Source organism: Eubalaena glacialis, chromosome 6, assembly GCF_028564815.1.
Source record: "Eubalaena glacialis isolate mEubGla1 chromosome 6, mEubGla1.1.hap2.+ XY, whole genome shotgun sequence".
NCBI classification, from domain to species: Eukaryota; Metazoa; Chordata; class Mammalia; order Artiodactyla; family Balaenidae; genus Eubalaena; species Eubalaena glacialis.
In genome coordinates this window covers 56,982,483-57,000,269 of record NC_083721.1, presented here as the reverse complement: position 1 = coordinate 57,000,269, position 17,787 = coordinate 56,982,483, and the positions used below count along the sequence as shown (strand labels likewise).

Genomic DNA, 17,787 nt, shown 5'->3' with positions numbered 1-17,787 from the left:
AGTGGAGGACAAAACCTGAAGATATTCAGAAGAAGACAACCTCTGTAGTGTGCTCAGTGGTGAGGACTCAGCCTTCCATCATGGCATTTCAGAACCTTTTTTTTTTTTTTCATAAGAAGTTGACATTTTCTCTAAAAATGTACTCACCTATTTAAAGTTACTTGTTTCTATACACTTTATACCCATTTAAAAAAATTAAGTGCCAGGGAAAAGTTTTATGCCAAAATCTTGTGGGTTGTATTAAATTGTACTGATGGTCCTGCTCATGAATGATGACTTTGCAAATAAAAAATAATTGGTCTTAAATATTTATTTCCCTTTCCACCTTGTTTTCTATAGGATGGATTTATTGCTGCTGTAAATCTAGTAGTACAAGGAAAAATGAAACAAAAATTAGAATGGTATTTTAAGCTGTATGATGCAGATGGAAATGGTTCTATTGACAAAAGGGAACTACTGAACATCTTCGTGGTAAGTGAAGTAGTAAAGTATCCTTTGCAGGACATTATATAGTTAATTCAATTTTCTTCCCTGTGGAGTCAGTGACAGTTCCCTATGTGGTCGGCTATTCTCGGGATATACATTTGGAATGGCTGAAGCAATGTCAGTTTCACCATCCTGTTGGTTACTGAATGTGCAATTGTGTATCAGCATTTTCTTCTAGGTGTAATCTACTCTGAAGTTTACAAGTTTAGCAGGGTATTGAGATGAAAAATAAACATGATGTCCTAAAACAACTTATCTTTTTTTCTCTGCCTCGGTGCAGAAAGTCTTGTGGGAGCAGCTAAAATACAAGATGGTTTATATAGCAAAAACACATGGACAAAGAATAAAGGTACCTGAGGAACTAATCTTTCTGGGAGCTTGACTGAAGTATTTTCTAATAGATAGCTCAGGGATCTCAGATCCTTTCCATCTCTAAAGTCCAAGGAGTCCCTTTATAAATCTTACCCCCCCACCCTCTGCCAGTGGAATGAGGATAGTGATTACCATGGTATGAGAAAATGGATCCCAGAGTAAAAGAGTATTAAGTGGGACACTGTGCCTGAATAAAGATATGAAGTAAAATAAACATTATGAATGTAATACACTGAATTTGTAACACAGAATCAGAACTAGAATCGGATATCTTAGAAATGATCTGGTCCAAATGCTCTCATTTATAGATGGAGCTGAGTCCCAAACATAATACATAGTATAAATCTTAGCAAAAATGCGAGGAAAAATCAATGGGTAGAGCTACAATTATGACTGAATATTTTAACAAATGGACAAAGCTGTTAAAATTGTTTTTTTAGTTTTTTTTTTCACACACATGCACTGTATTTTATTTTTACAAGAGATAAATAGACTGACACCAAGCATTGTACATGGATGACCACAACAAAAGCAACAATGATTGCAATTACCAAACATGAAACACACTCATACTATGTCATAATATTGACATTCAGTCCAGTAATCCTCCACTGTAACAAAAGCTGTTAAAAATTTAAAACTATTTTAGCAAATATATAGTTAACCAATATATGAAAAGAATTCAAGAGTATGATAATACTAATATTGCTTCCACTTTAATCTCCACAGAAAGAGTACTAAGATATATTTTGTAGTTGAACTTTGTAAGCATTAAAATTCAGAAATTCTGCATACATACTACATGTTGCAACACAAAATTGGGAATCTAAAATATTCTATAGAGAATTCCCAGCCCCATGTAAATTTTCAAATATCCTCTTAAATATACTTATTTTAAAAACATTAAATAAGTAATACAGCATACAAGTATTAGGGGGTGCCTCCAAAGCAGTACTCAGATCAGGGGTTTGTATTCTGGGATCTATGGATCTATGGCCTTTAGGAATCCTTGGCCACCCCCTTGGAATCAAGGGCAAAATTTTGCCTGCATGTGATCCATTTTCTTCAGGGGAGGGAGAGGGTCATCAGATTCTCAAAAGAACTAGGAAGAACAAAATGATAAAAATGATTATTTTCTAAATCTTATAGGAAAATTTACATAGGTTTTCATTAGTTAAAATGTGTAACTTAGTGAGTCAAGGAAAGAGAAATATTAAGTAGCTAGTTGAGTTTTTCCTTAAAATGTTTAGAAAGAGAACAAAATAAAAGTAGGGAAACAAATAATAAAAGCACAGAGCAGAAATTAATTTAATAATTGGATACTATTTGTCTTTGATTAAATCAATAAAGATTAAAAGCAGTAAGATGTAATTCTGTCAAGGGCAGTATGAGAAGAGCGCCCTTACACACTGTGGAGAGAACATAAATGGATATAACATTCCTGGAAATTGGGTGGTCTGCATTAACAGGCTAAAATTTATCTTCATTTTTAGAGTCAACATTACTTACTTTTGGTCAGGAAAAACAATAATTAATGTTGCCAAAGATAAAAGTTCTATGATTTTACATCACAAAATCATTTAAGATAGTAAAAATAAAAAACAACCTAAAGCAGGGTAATTTTAAAATTAATGCAATGGATTATGTACTTATAAAAAGAAATCAGTGGTCTACAAACATACTCTCTATATAATGGCAAATGAAAGAAAAACAGGGTAAAGAATAATACATACTGTATAACATAAGTTCTCTCAACATATGATAACAGGATGTTAAAATGGAATTCAGCCCAGGTATCAAGAGATTTGAAGGAAGTACTAGGTTATAGGCAGAATTTACAATGGAAGTAGTTACATCTTAATCTCACTTTAAGGGTATGAAACGGTCAAGATGAGGGTTTTGGAGAAGGACTACTGGAGAGCATTTCTTGTGTAAAAGCCCTCAAGTCAGTAGCATGAGGATTTAAGGAGACCAGCGAGGTGTGGCGTGCCTGCAGTTTGGGGAACGTGATGTTCCAGTGTTTGAGTCACACGTGAGAAATCTAAAGAGCAGACCGTGGCAGCAGAGTAGCAGGATGCATTCCTGGAATCTGCTGGGACAAAGGATGCTTGGGTTTCTCCATGGATCAGATATATGGGCCACTGAGAGAAGAAGCTGGCAGAGAGCTGTCTTGGATCTTGTCCAGCTGAGCCACTTGGAGAAGTGAGGAATCCTCAGAAGAAGAAAGCTGGAGGTAGATCTGGAGAGTGGTTCTCAACCAGGAGCGATTTTGCACTCCTATTCCCCCAGGAGACACTTGGCAAAGTCTGGAGACATTTTGGTTGTCAACTGGAGAGACGGGGAGGGTGTGGTGCTACTACTATCTATTGTTTAGGGACCAGGGATGCTGCTAAACATTCTACCATGCACAGGACAACGCAGAGCAAGAAAGAATTGTTGAGTCCAAAATGTCAGTGGTGCAGATGTTTAGAAACCCAGACTTGGAGCCTGTAGAGGGAGCCTCAAGGGATCAGTCGGAATAGGTAGAAATAGAAATACCATTCTTGCATATATGCTCAACAAAAATTTGTGTACATGATCATCAAAAGACCTGACCAGGAGTGTTCATAACAATTTTTGTAATAAGCAAAAGGTGGAAATAACTCATGTACATCAACAGTAGAATGACTTTAAATTGTGGTATATTTTCCCAATGATATACTATAAAACAATGAGGATAAACAAACTATTGCTATGTACAACAACATGCATGAATTTCACATACTTAAAAAAAAAGTGTGTGATTCACGTCTAGGGAGTTGCAGGAGAGTCTCAATAGTGAAAAGGGGGTGGGAGGCCTCAGAAGAATAGTGGTCTTTGAACATCTGCTATCCGGAGAGCTCTGAAACTATATGATCATGACAGTACCTGCCAAGTCAGGGCTCCCCTGCTCCCCTTTTCTCTCCTCCCTCCTCCTTCTCACACTCAGAGGGGTCAGAGAAGGGCTTAGTAAGATGGAGGAGAAGGAGTAGATGTACTAAATGAGGAAGGAAGGAAGGACACAAACCATGCCTCCTTGCCCATTCCCCCCACCCCCATGCTTCTCCTAGAAGAAGAGGGAAAATATGAGGCACCCTGACAACTCCCTTCAAATTATTATCCTCTTAGGCCTCATCAATCTTCCAGTCAATCCTTCACGCTCACTTATATTGCCTGGACTTGGGTGATGGACAAATTCTAGAAATTTCATAATCTTTTATTATGACTTATGCATGCAGTCTAGTATCACTTCAGGATGTGGGAATACTGGATGCCTAGCCAAATTTTTGAGGTTTTCGGAGCCTCTGCAAAGACACTGAGAAACCTTAAAAACTTTCATCTAATAGGCTACCTGTATCTAACCATTACTCTTGTAAGTATTATTTAACTGTGAGATCCTAGCTTGCTAAGGCCAAGAGTGGTGCTTTGCCACTGTTAATTATGATTGATCCTTGGATTCAGGATTAGTAATGCTTGGGAAGCAGCAAGAGAGAGTTCTATTTAAGACCATGCCTCTAATTGAAATATGTTGCCAGCAGTTTTTCTAAAGATTCCTTCATGTTCAATCAAGATAGTTATGTTCAAATTCCCAGATGACTAATCCATTCTCTCTCTGTCTCTCTTTCATTTTATTAGGAATTTCTACATCAAATATGGGTCATTTAATTTAATCACCTGGGCAAGTGTTGTGGGGGGGGGGAGGAAGGGTGGTTAAATCATCTCTCTAGGAAAGCTGGAAATGTCATTTTCCCTGCGTCCCCTGATAGCTTTTATGATGAAAAGATGCTGGAAGAGTGTGAGAAATTCAGTGTCCTTCCAAGGCATGCGTATCTGTCTTCCCAGTTGATCACTCTGCAAAAGGGCACAAAAAAATCCCAAAGGTGCCAGTGGCAGAAGCCAGAGAGGAAGCATTAGATGCTTACAGAACATCCTTTTATATTCATCTTCAGATCAAAGATAATTAGTCTAAAATGAGAACACTTTTCTGGGTCCAGAATTCTTATGACAGTTACCACTACGATGTTTTCTCCAGTGGGCTCCTAGAATCTTTTGTTACTTAGTATGTTGAATGGATCCCTTTGTTCTGTAGAAAAAACCTAGACTACACTCAGTTCATTTAATTTCCAAGCCTCATTACCCAGAACTGATATACAATCTTTTTATTTGTTTTTAACAACTGAAACAGCTTGGATAGCAAAACTGACATAAACAATTCCCCCAATTCTGTCACATTGGGGTAAGAAACGTCACAAAATGAGTTTGCTTCCAGAAGAGTTGAACTCTCTGATTTAGTTTCTTTGCAGGCACTACAAGCCCTCAATGGCCAGCAAACTCTGAATCCTGAAGAATTTACCAACTTGGTGTTCCATAAGATTGATACAAACGATGACAGTAAAGTAGCTACTCACCTTGGGCTCACTTTTCTTACCGAGCAGGAGTTAGTGGTGGTGTGCGAGATGCCCCATTTAGACAAAAGCATGAACCTTTCAAGCAAACCCTACTTGTAATATCACTGGGGCTTCATAATTTGACCGGTACAATGTTCTCCAGTTGATACAATTGAATTGAATAAATATTTATTGACCATATTTACACTTAATGCACAGGGATTGACACTTTGGTATATATAAAGAAGAGTAAAGGGAGATAAAAGGAAAAAAAGTTGGAGAATAGGAGATGAAGCGCCCTCTGCTGTTTGCTCTGGGAATTTCTTTCTACTGGAGGCTTCTCATCAACTTACGAATAAACTTGTTTTCCCTCCTAACTTCAATTATGCCATCTTCTATCAGATTTTTCCTTCCCTTTGACAGTGCATTTCTGGGAAGAGTTGTCCACACTTGCCTCCATTTCTGCTGTATCTTTTCTACATTTCTACTCTTTCTGATCATTTCTTCAGCTGCTTTTTTTTACCTGAAAGTCTGGTCTCCTCTTTATTTCAGAGAAGGTGCGCTTCTTCAGAGGTAGGAATGAGAAGGGAGGGTGCTTACACCAAATGGCTTTAATCTGTAAACTGGTAGATGAGCATATTGATTTGAGATGGAGGCATCATATCTAGGGATGATCCTTGAAAAACAGAAAGCTTGGAATTGTGGAAAGTATGATGTTAGTAAGATTAAAAAGGGGTAGAGGCAGGGGATAGATTTGAGGGATTGGGAGTCATGGGTGTCATCAATCCACAGACTCAACCTGCTGGCCATGCATTACTTCTTGTAATGGACACTGGAGAGAAGTAGAGACTCATGTGGTAGTTTGTATTAGTCAGATGTGGCTGCTCAGTCTGGCAGGATGTGAGGAGGAGGAGGCTGGGAGGGAGTTCAAATAAAATCACCACTATGAGCGAACCGAACATTTGGACAAGAGTATAATTCTCAGAAGAACAATCTGGAAATGTATCAAGAGCATCGATCTTCCTCTTAAGGACCTAGTCCTCTTCTCAGTCTCGAGTCGGTGTGCTCACTTACTGGCTTACCAAACTCAAAGCCATTTGGTGTCCTCACTCCTATATGGGTCTATATGGATGGAGAATAAAACAAGTCAGTTCATGTGAAAGCTTGCAAGGAACAGATTCAGACCACCCAGAGTTGATAAGGAGGCCAAGTAAAGCTAGAAAAGAACCAGAAAAATGGAGAGAGGAGGGCCTGGTGAGGCCAGTGAAAAGTTTATTTGGAATATGCATCCAAAAATGGTAATCATCAAACAGGAGAAATGCCGGAGATTTTGTTGTGTTTTGTTTTCATTTTTAATCCCAGAGGTGCTGCAGGATGGCAGGGATTGGAGTAGAGAGGATAAACCATTCAACCCAGGGTCAAAATCATTGCTCAAAGGATGAGTATTCTGGAAGTAGATGGAACATCATGAACGTTTAAGACATAGCATCATAAGTGAATTTCAAAAGGGCAGGTCAAGAATGTTTGAAAATATCCATGGATCCTGTTCGTAGTGCTGGCGGGGGTGGGGGGGGTGTGGAATAGGAAAAGTGACTTCCCATAGAGAAGTATGAGGGTGGCTCAGTTTGAAGAGTCGGAAAACATGTTCCAGAAAACAAAATTGTGCAGGACTTTTTGTTTCCTATCTGTGCAGGTTCCTCAAGAACAAAGTATAAGGAACCAATAAAATGGGGAATGTAGTTGGAAGGGGCCTAGAAATAGAAAGAGCTGAGTTGAAAAAGGATGCGAATCTGAAAGAGAGAAGGTGTTGGGCTCAGGCAACTGAGGTTACCTGCAATTAGGGAACTAGGATCTTTGACCTGTAAAAGTATCTCAGAAGGAAGAGGATACATTATGATTTCTGGACAGTTTACAGATCTAATCGCACAAATCATTTCCTCTGATATAAAAACTTATATTTTAAGAAAAAATATCATTGGCTTTTATAAAATGAAGATATCAAATAAACTAGTTGCACTCTGGAGTAACAATGAACCACTGTTTCTTGGCAAATGCATATACGGAATTAAAACTGATAGAACTTGCTTTTACATGGAAATTATTGGAGACTGTTGTATTATCTCGTCAAGGGACAGCTGGGTCATTCCATGTATCAAGAAAAAAGATGCTCAAATTGTTCTGTTGAACAGAGACAGCTCAGTGCACCAGAGGACAAGGAAGAGAAAGTAATGAAGACATAGAGGGCTGATATTTGCAGAAGTGTAAAAGGACTTTGCCAGTATTTGACAGAGGAGAATAAAGTGCTTCACTCACATGTAAAGGGAAAGTGAGCATCACAGAGAATATTTGCAGGTGTACAAGCATAAGTGTTTATACTTCAAATAAGATTTCTGTTGTTATCATTGTTATCGAAACATCACTGTTGAGAGAAATGGAGATGTTTGATTAGGTGTACCAGAATAGCATTGACTATGTGCCAACATATATCTTTTTTGATTTCTCAAAATAAAAAGCAGCAAGCACACCATTGGTATCTGGTGATCCAATGAATATTGAAACCAACAAACCCCAGCACACCCAGATACAACCAAAACAACTTCAGGAACATATATGAAAATCCCAATTTGAATGCCAATTGTTTGCAAAAGAATGACCAACATCAAATCTGTTGGAACAGAAAAATACACAATAGCTATATAGAATTCTAGACATAATTTTCATGGTCATTAGCAAATCAAAGTTAGAAGATTAATCAAAAGAGAGGTATAGGGTTAATGCTAAGATAATAAAACGATGAAGAGCCATAAGCTCCATGAGGGCAAGAGCTATCCTGTTTTACGTACTTTGGTATTTCCTGTGCTCTCACACTTTCTGGCACATAATAGGTGCTCCATAAATAGTTGTAAAACGAATGAGTGTCTGATAAGATGTCATATGAAAAGCAAATGAAGAAATGAAGAAACAAGAGCAATATGCAATGCTATCTGTAGGAAGAAAGGCCTCTAGGAGACAAGTTTGGAAATAAACATATATTTGAAAATGCATTGCACATGTCAAAATATAAACACAGATCGATTAGCAGAAGTTAATTACCAGTGGAAAGTAGCACTGGGGGGCCAGAGAGAGGTTAAAGGGGGATTCTTTCTTTTCATTACACTTTTCTGTAGGGTTAGTTGTTTTTTGTTTTTGTTTTTTTTTTTTACCATGAGCATGTATCATTGCTATAATTCAACAAGTTAGTTTTTATTTTTATTTTATGAACCAAAGCATCCAGGAAGGAGATCTTGAAGAGAATCACAAGGACAGAAAATTGAAGCTCAACATTCAATATTATTGAAGAATGAAAACAGAAGGGACCTCAAGACAAGTCAGTATACATGATCAAGCATGAAGTTCTGCAGACTTTACTTGGAAGTATAGCAATCGGCATGCTACCATGCGCCGCTTAGGGGTCGTTCTTGACATGATTTAGGAAGATTTATAGATACTGTTCACAACCTCAAGAGCAGAAAGTGTCCAGACAACAAAGCGCCAAATAGCCCAGGGACAAAGGAGACTTAAGTGGCTCGTAATAATAAACCATGAAAGTGAAAAGAGAGGAAATGAAAGGTTATTGAGCAGATATTTGGAGTAAAAGAAAACAGGGACAGAACATAATGGAAGACCTTTTACTGAGCGACTAACCAGAAAGACCAGTGTTTTAGGCTGGAACACCATGGAATCAAACTGGGAAACTGGGAACTACCAGGAGATAATAGAGAATCAAGTTTCCTTATAAAAGAGAAAAAACTGCAGCTTTTATCACTCTGCTATAAAATGCTGCTAAATGCCTCTAGTGCCACCTTGCTAATGAATACAGAACTTGTCATTTAAAATCCTGCATCCTCCCTTGAAAATCTGGTCATTCTCATCTCCTGAGACACTCCAGTCCCACCTTTGCTAATTTCCCAGCCCCAGCACAAATTTTCATGAAGTTCTTATTTGAAAGAATTGAAAAACAATTCCTTGACACAGGTTGGCTTCTTTTCTAACTAAGTTGACTTCTTTAGAGCAAGAAATGCTAATGTGACCGTGTACAGTAAATCTTGACTTTTTGGAGGGAAGAGGCAATTTTTTGGTAATGTTATAAAAACATTTAAGATATTAATGGGAAGAAATACATGATCCATAAATATCAACAAAATAACCAGATTGCAAAAACAAGACTAAAGACAATATTTGAGTAGCTGTCCTATCACCAATAAAACTGCTGAACTTGGTAGTGAGTAATGGAAAAGCATCCATAACACTGAACTTCAGAGTCCCCAGGAGTAGCAAATGTGTTCACCAGCACAACAAACAGCCCTGAATAACGTGGATATAAATTATGTGCATATGTATATTTCAACATATAAAAACTGTGCAGTTTCTGAATTATGCCTTACAAAGATTGATATGTGTTTTTAAATAGAAAAAAAAATAATGAAAACTCAGACATCATTTTAGGTCCTTCTGAGTCCCATGATCTCCAGCTCAATCATCTCTCAGCAGCTTCAGCTCTTGGCTGGTCGATCTTTTGATGGGAAGCTTCTGGATCTGCACAGGCAATCCTTTCTAGGGAGACCTAGAAACCAACCTTCTAATTTGTCTGGGCATAAATCCACAGGCAAACTGAAGAGGATTAGGAAGCAATGTGTAAGAATATCAGAAGAAGGAAAGCAATTCGTCAGCCTAGGTTTTCTGAGCACCTTCCACATTCACAACCCTGGTTGGCTGTGCTGGTGGGGCGGTGTAGTGAAGGAAATGGCAGTTGTAGTCAGGGCTTGATAAATGTTCGGAGAATGAATGAATGAATGCTAAGACTTAGAAGGAAAAGAGCGAGGAAAACTTCAAAATAAGTATTTAGAAATAGTAAGCATCATAAGTTGCTATAGGTAGAGGTTGGCTTAATTTGGAAAAGAGAAATTATTTTTTGGTAAGTGATAACGTGGAAAAAGCAAATATTCAGAGTTCATCGGTATTTTGAAAAACCTGATGAAACATCAGCGAAAAATTCCATCTTTTAAGTTGTTAAAAGAGGAAATCTTAAAAGTTGTCATCACAAGAAAAGTATTTGTAACTATGTGAGGCGATGGATATTGACTAAACTTACTGTGATAATCATTTTACAATATATACATATCAAATTATTATGTTGCACCCCTTAAACTAATATGTTATGTCAATTATATTGCAATTAAAAAAATCCCCAAAAAGCATTTTCTTTTTTCTCTTTTCCACATCAGTAACCTGCATTGCTTTTCAACACAGGCAACTATCTCCCAGCACCTTCCGATACAGCTTCTTTCCTTGCCAGCAGTGAGATTGGAGAAGTGTTACTATTACTAAGTGGTCAAAACAGATTTCAGCTCCCCTATCTCCACTCCCACTTCTCTGTTGGTCATGCTGAGTCCCTAGAAGTTTGAAAAATCTTTTGGGTTGTGAACTTAGCAGTGTGTTTTCCCTTCGCAAAGGATGGTTATTCTTCTGTTAGTTAACATCCCCCTGACTTTCCCTGGGATACATAGGGAATTCTAATCCTACCTGCTGTTACCCGGGTTTTGCACAGACTTCTTTGGCATAAGGAAAACATAAGGAACAAAGATTAGATTTCTCTGTAAAAAAAACCCAAAAAACAAAAAACAACATATATTAGTATTTAGCCATGGAAACCAAAAGGAAAGTATCTTATGAGAATGTGATGATTTATGCTTTATATTTGAGCCACTATTGTGGCATTTAGATATTTGTCTTTATCCGTTAAAAAGTACAGGGACAGTATAACACTTGTTTTCACTTCCTGCTGACTTTCTGCCTCAGGGGCATGTTCCCTAGTTAGTGACTTCGTGTACTTCGCTTGTCCTTGGTTGACCTCCCACCAAGCCACAAACCCTATTAAGTACAATCTCCTTAAGATCAGAAAATTCATCTGTACCTTTCAACTTGAATATGCCCATAATTACAATCCAAATGATTTAAATCGAGAACCCCTCATCCCCAACCCCCAAATGTTGAAAAGTTGTCTTGTAGGATGAGGGTAGTGGGAAACAGGGCATCAGGTGCCCATGGGTATAAGGCGATAGTTTTATAGCACTGGGCTGGTCAGCATAGACCTAAGGCTTAAGTCAAGGTGATACAATGAGAAATCAAAAAATCAGAAAAGGAGAAGAGAACTAGGGAATGAATAAATGTTTAACCTTCTGCACAGCTTTGGATGGTCCTTGAAATTATTTCCTCAGGGAGAAGAATATTGAAAACAGCCTTGCAAACAGTCATTTCCTTCTGATCTTAGAAGTCTGCAATTTTCATGCTCCTATGACTTGGTCATAGCTTCAAGATTAAAGGTCAAATAATCAATATCGTGTAGAGATGTAAATGTATATGTGAACACAGGTACATTACCTGATGTTCTCAACTCAAAATGAAAAGAGATTTTATTCGTCACCTGTATTTTCACCTAACAACCCTACCATTGAATGCTTTTCTATATAAGGATATTCAAGGAATTAAGAGTCTGGTTGAGATGAAAGGATATAAAAAGAAGAATATCAATAAAAATGCCAGTGAATGTATTGTATATACTAGTGAGTGGTATTAGACAAAGGCTCTTGCTAATTGTTCTTTTACTATTTTCTGGGAGAACTGAATTTAGAAGAATTTATCAATGGCATGGAAAAAGAACAGCATCTTCTGGAGGTTGTTTCCAAGAGTTTTGACCTTTCCAATGTACTGAAAGTAACCTGTGATGGGAAACAGCCTGACAGACACAGGAGAGAGGCTTCTTCCAAACCATCTGACAAGGCTTGTCTAGGGAAGGTGAAAGTGAAGTGGCTATGGGAACGCCTTAGCCAGCTTTCAGTGGATACAAAACTTTCAGTGGAGAAGAAATGTGATTTTCTGTACATACATGCTATTGATTTCAGGTTTTTATTATCATTGGTATCCGCTTATGAATAACCCACTTAAGTCCCACAGAGACTGTCATAAAGATCCTAGACAGAGCAATGTTGCTTCTGTTTATACATTAGTCCTCTCTCCACAGATTAGAATGGGGTGATTAAACTGAAGGATTGCCTCCATAGCTATCAGTTCAAAATAGAGCTCGCATGTATGTTTTCTTGCCCACCTAAATTGGTCTGCATCTTGAAATAGAACAGGATTATCTGGGCAGTGTCTCCACAGTTTAGCATTCTTAGATTAAACATGCATTTGGCACATGTGTTTGCTGCCTCATGGCTCTTGTCGCATCTGTATATTATAAGTGACTGAGTTCTGGTCTGTTGAGAAACTTTTTTTTTTTCTGCCCTTTTTCTCCTCCCTTACTCTGAACGCTGTCTTGAATCAGTAGTAATGTCCTGCTCCGAAGGAAAAGTCTTAAACTATGTAGTAAAGGGAGAAAATTTCCGGCTGGGCAATGAGAATGTTTCCATCTGATTTGTTATAAATCTGGGTCCAATTGTGCATGAAAATGCGATGCATCATCTGTAATTATTATGCCAGTTGGAGGTTTGATCAGAACAGCAGACAGCCAGGCTGTGCAACAATAAGCACTTGACATTTCAAACAGTCCTGACATTATAGCTCTGACATTTCATTTTTTACATCCTTTCCCAAAAATGAAATGATGAATGGGATTTCTTGATGGGTTAGAACTTTTAAAGTTTTGGGTTCTATATCACAGGCCCATTAGTACCTCTGTCAATGCCAGGCTTCTTATGGAAGCACAGTGGAGATTGAAGAGCAGATGTAAGCTGTCTTTATGTTAAAAGCTTCCTTGAAAGAGGGAAGAGATATGGGAACATATGTATATGTATAGCTGATTCAATTTGTTATGGGGCAGAAACTAACACACTGTTGTAAAGCAATTATACTCCAATAAAGATGTTAAAAAAATTAAAAAATTAAAAAAAAATGTATTTGTGTGCAAAAAAAAAGTAATAAATTTTCTTTTGAATTGCAAAAAAATAATAAAATAAAATAAAATAAATAAAAGCTTCCTAATTACACTTTCAAATTTGGGTTAAAAACACACAACTTAAACTACAAAGACAGGAGTGGACTGTCCCTATCTCCTCCATAGTTACAGATGTGGATAAACTATAGATAGAGTTATAGATGAGACACACATGGCAGTAGAAATGGAGTATAAATGGAGGTAGGAAAGTTATAGGCAAATATATTGATGAAGATACAGATGAAGGTTGTATAGATGGAAGTAGAAATATTCTAGGATCTTCCAGTAGACTTTGAGGAGATTTACAAAGTACATAATGTAATGTAAAATATGTTGAAATAAAATGATCACAGATAAAGTCCCACAAAGTCCTGCTCATTTGGTGAAGGTGGGCTACCCACGGGCCTCTGAGCTCCCTAGCAGTAGAAGTGAAAAGGAAAACATCATTACAGTCTTACCCCAGCATCAGCCCCATCCTGCAGTAGTGGTTGATTTCATTTTATTTTTTTCACCCACATTCCTCTGAGGCACCCAATATCCTTTCCACATAAAAATGGGTCCCAGTTCCCCCTTCCAGGCGTCTGTGTTCTAATAACCTCAACCCCTTCCCTTTGTTTTCCCAGTCTAGGATGGAAGCTGCTCCCTGCCATTTCTGTGTTACTTTAGTGCCTTCCCTGGGCTTTTCCAGTCCTCCAATGTCTTTTAAACCAATTTTTTGTATTACTTTCTCTCTGGTAAAATAACTGGTGTGTTTCCTGTTTCCCTGATGGGATCCTGACTGATCCTGGGCCCTGACCGATTGAAGGGTCAGTCCTCTTTAGGGTGGGAAACTCACCCCTTCCTTTCCCTCTATGTACTGAGTCCTTACTCTGGAACTGTGCTGAGTGGGCTTGTTTAATACTAATAGCCCAGCGACGTGGCTGTTATCCCCACTTTATGTCTGGTAGCTGAGACTCAAAGAAGTGATCATCTTCCCAGATTATTACCTGGTAGTATCACATGTTACAGGTTGAGCATAACAGGGAAACTGCTGGCAACAGAGCAATGTAGTCAGCAGGACCCCAGCCCAGCACCACAGAGAGGAATATGGAAGGATGGGTTTGGAGCTGAGGGTTTATAGCTTAATTACCAGCACAGATGCAATAGGTGGGGCAAGCCCAGTAGACAACTTAAGGACACCTCCCCACCCATAGATACCATAGTAAGAGCATCCAAACTCTGCTTTATCCCAGGTCCCATCTACCACTTTATGCTTTGAACCCTGTAGTTCTCAGGTGGCCTCCCCAGGCTCCAGTCACCCTGTTGCCTCCTTGGATTCTCCTCCTCCATTCATCACCCCCTTTGGAATCATGACTGGTTTGTCTAATTTACCAGGTTTGGTTTCAGTTTTTTCTTGGATGCTGCCTCTTAGATTTCTAAGCTCTGTTCCATCACTATACCCAGCTCTCACTCCAGACCTACCTCTTCTCAAGTTGACCCAAGGCTTATGGAGGAGAGGCGAGAGCAGTACTCCCTTCCCTTTCCAAAGAATAGCTTTGCTCATCTGTGAGAAAGGTAGGTAAGCCCACAGGGCATACACTTGTCAGCTTCTTAGGAAAATGGGTTTGTGTGTATAGTTGAAGGATGTGAAGATGCTAGTTGTCTGTTACTAGAAAACAAATCATAAAATAATTCCTACTACATAGTTTTGCTGAGGATGGTCCTAAGAAGATGAGCTGAAATTCAGGTACAAAAGAATTTAGATTAAATCATGGATAGGTGAGGTAGAAAAAAAAAGCTGGAAAAACAGAACCATATTCTTTCCTTCCAGTCTCCATCTCTTAAGACCATATCTCCCCAAAGTCATGTTCTTCTATAGGGTTTCTTCTGTAACTTAGCATCGTGACGCTGAGTCCAAGGAAATAGTCCTAATTGAAATATGAGGTCATGTTACTTTAATGAACTGAATATTTTAAAGTAAATTTAAATTCCTCCTTTAGATGGTAAGCTTTAATCAGAGCCTCTGCCCAGTGATTTTTTTTTTTGAATTTTGAATTTTTATTGTATTTATCAGAATTCCATGTGTTTCCCCACTAATGGTTTTACAGTAAAATTTCAGGCAAGGGATTCCATGACAAGTAGGGACTGGTGTGAAGAACCTCAACAACTTTAATTTCTGAGACTGTTGCTCCCATTTATCAAAGGGCAGTAGAATTATAGCATCTAATGAGATCCTAGATCTTCCAATGTATTTTCCTCTTTTTAAAAGATAATTCCTTGATGTTTTGAAGGAAAGTGGCTCTATTTTAAGAAGAGAGAAAGATGAAAGGGAAGGTATTAAAGGAGCTAATCATCTTTACCTTTATAAAAATAACCCCCCCCCCTTAAAAAAGAAGGTTGAAATCCTATCACTCACATCTCTCTATATAAAGATGCAGCAGAAGGAATACGGCCTGATTCTTTGGCCCAAATATCAACAAAGAAAGGAAATAAGAAGGGAAAAGAGATGAGTGGCAGCTGGTCCAGGATGAGAATGAGCTCTCTAATGCAATTTCTCTCCTTTCTCCTCAAGTCAGAGACTGGTGTGCAGTTGTTGCTTGCCTTGGTTCTTTCTGGCACAGAGAGAGGACACTCCCCCTAGAGAAGAGTCTACTGACATAGAACTGCGGTTTAAAGCAGAAGAGTATGCTTGTGGGGACAGCAGAATGGTTTAGGTGGGGCAAATATTTCCTTCATTTTTCTTTCCAAAATGTATTGGCATAAATGTAATGGGGAAAATAAATGAGAAAATATGGTTTGTTTAAAATTAAATATATGTCTGAGAGGCAAACGAAGAGGCCTAAAGGAAGGGTTACCGCATTAAAGAAACAAGATGAGTGCTGGAAAGAGCCTGCCTCCTCTGCTGCCTCCCTCACCCACCAAATTTATATTAGAATAACCTTTAAAATGAAAATGAAATACAGAAAATTCCTGACATTTAAAACCAAGCTAGGGTCTTATGCTTGCTGAAGAAACCTAAATCGTTAAAACTGTGTGGATAGGGAGTAGCTTTTTCAATATTCAGAGTCTGTGGGGACAGCTTAGGTAGGCAAAATTGGACATCCAAACTAAACCCAGGGAATACCAAGTTCTATCAGTAGGATGACTGACAAGATTGAGAAAGATACTTGGGGAGGCAGAATTGCTTGGTGGACTAAGACCCAGGCCCGGATTCTTGTGACCTTTGACAAGCCATTTACCCCTCTGAGTCTCGGTCTCCTCAGCTCACAAAGCAGTGTGGGTGTGGGGAAAATCTCTGGGGTCCCTTCCACCTCTAGTTTTCTATGATTCCATGACACATTCATAATGCAGGGAATGACACCTCAGTACCTCAAAAAGATTAGTTGCTTAGAAACAAAATTGAAGAGAAAACTTGTTTGACACAAATTGCATGAAGCCCAGATTTCTTTAGACTCGTGGCCAGTGAGTTTCAGGTTGCTACCTATGGGCTCTATGTTTCCGTTTGTTACTTTTGGCCCTACCCCTCATTCTGAGTTGCTCCCCATCCTGAATGGAAGGGAAGATAATTGACAGGCTGACTACAGAGAAGTCACCTGAAAGTCTTTTTCAAAATAAATGTTTTTATATCCCTGATATCCCTGGTGATTCTAATGCATGACCAGGTGTTGAAACCACAACTGCCCACATCTCCTCTCTGAGATACCCACCCCTGCGGTCATCCATCCACACTGTCTCCCAGCCTTGATCTTTTTAAGTTCTTTGGAGCCATGGAGTCCTGAATACTTCATTTATAAGATACAACAAAAAGATCAGTCTTGCATGTAGGCATGCAGACTAATTTAAATCCTACATCCCTCACTCACTAACTGTATTACCCTTTAAGTCATTTTCCCTCAATGTGTCTGAGTTTCCACACTCATGAAATGAGATTAAAAATACTCCAGTGAATTGTTATGAAGATGGCAGGAGAGAACTTATATAAGCACCTACCACAGAGCTTGGCCTAGTATACGCTTAGTACATGCTGTTTCTCTAACTTTTAGAATATTTAAGGCCTTAGATACACGGAGCTAAGGCTACTTCTTAGGGAATAGATTCCATTCTGGCCTAGAGGGAGACTACATGCTTGTCCCAGACACTTTAATCCCTTGGTTCTTAAGCCATATTTAATTGTCTCTTCTAATGAAATCTGAGAAAAGAGTCATCGATAAACTATTATCTCTAGGTGGGCAAAACCTTTAACATGCCCACAGGGAATGGGTCATCTAACTGTCAGCTGCAGACTTTTACTATTTTGCCCATGTTCTTCAAATGACAATGAACCCTCATATGCATTTACAGACAAGAGTCTTACAATCAGACTGTACACTTGGTCTCTGCTCCAGCACATATGATCATTCCTTCTGATCACGCACTTTACATTTCTATAACATTTTATACTTTTATGAGCATCTTAAGAAACATAATATCAAAACTAATCACAATTTATTAAGATAATTTAGATATTACGATTATCATATATTATGAGCAATCCATATGAGAATACTGAATAAAAAATATATCCAGAACTTG

At 38.4% G+C, this 17,787-nt stretch overlaps 1 protein-coding gene across 1 annotated transcript in view; it reads left to right on the top strand.

The window, feature by feature from the left end:
* Positions 1-17,787, top strand: part of GUCA1C (guanylate cyclase activator 1C) — a 68,668-nt gene that overhangs the window by 34,781 nt on the left and 16,100 nt on the right. Inside the window, exons 2-4 of the mRNA XM_061192724.1 lie at positions 340-471; positions 5,181-5,267; positions 11,919-12,181. Coding sequence (XP_061048707.1) covers positions 340-471; positions 5,181-5,267; positions 11,919-12,181 — 482 coding nt within the window. The remainder of the gene's footprint in view (positions 1-339; positions 472-5,180; positions 5,268-11,918; positions 12,182-17,787) is intronic.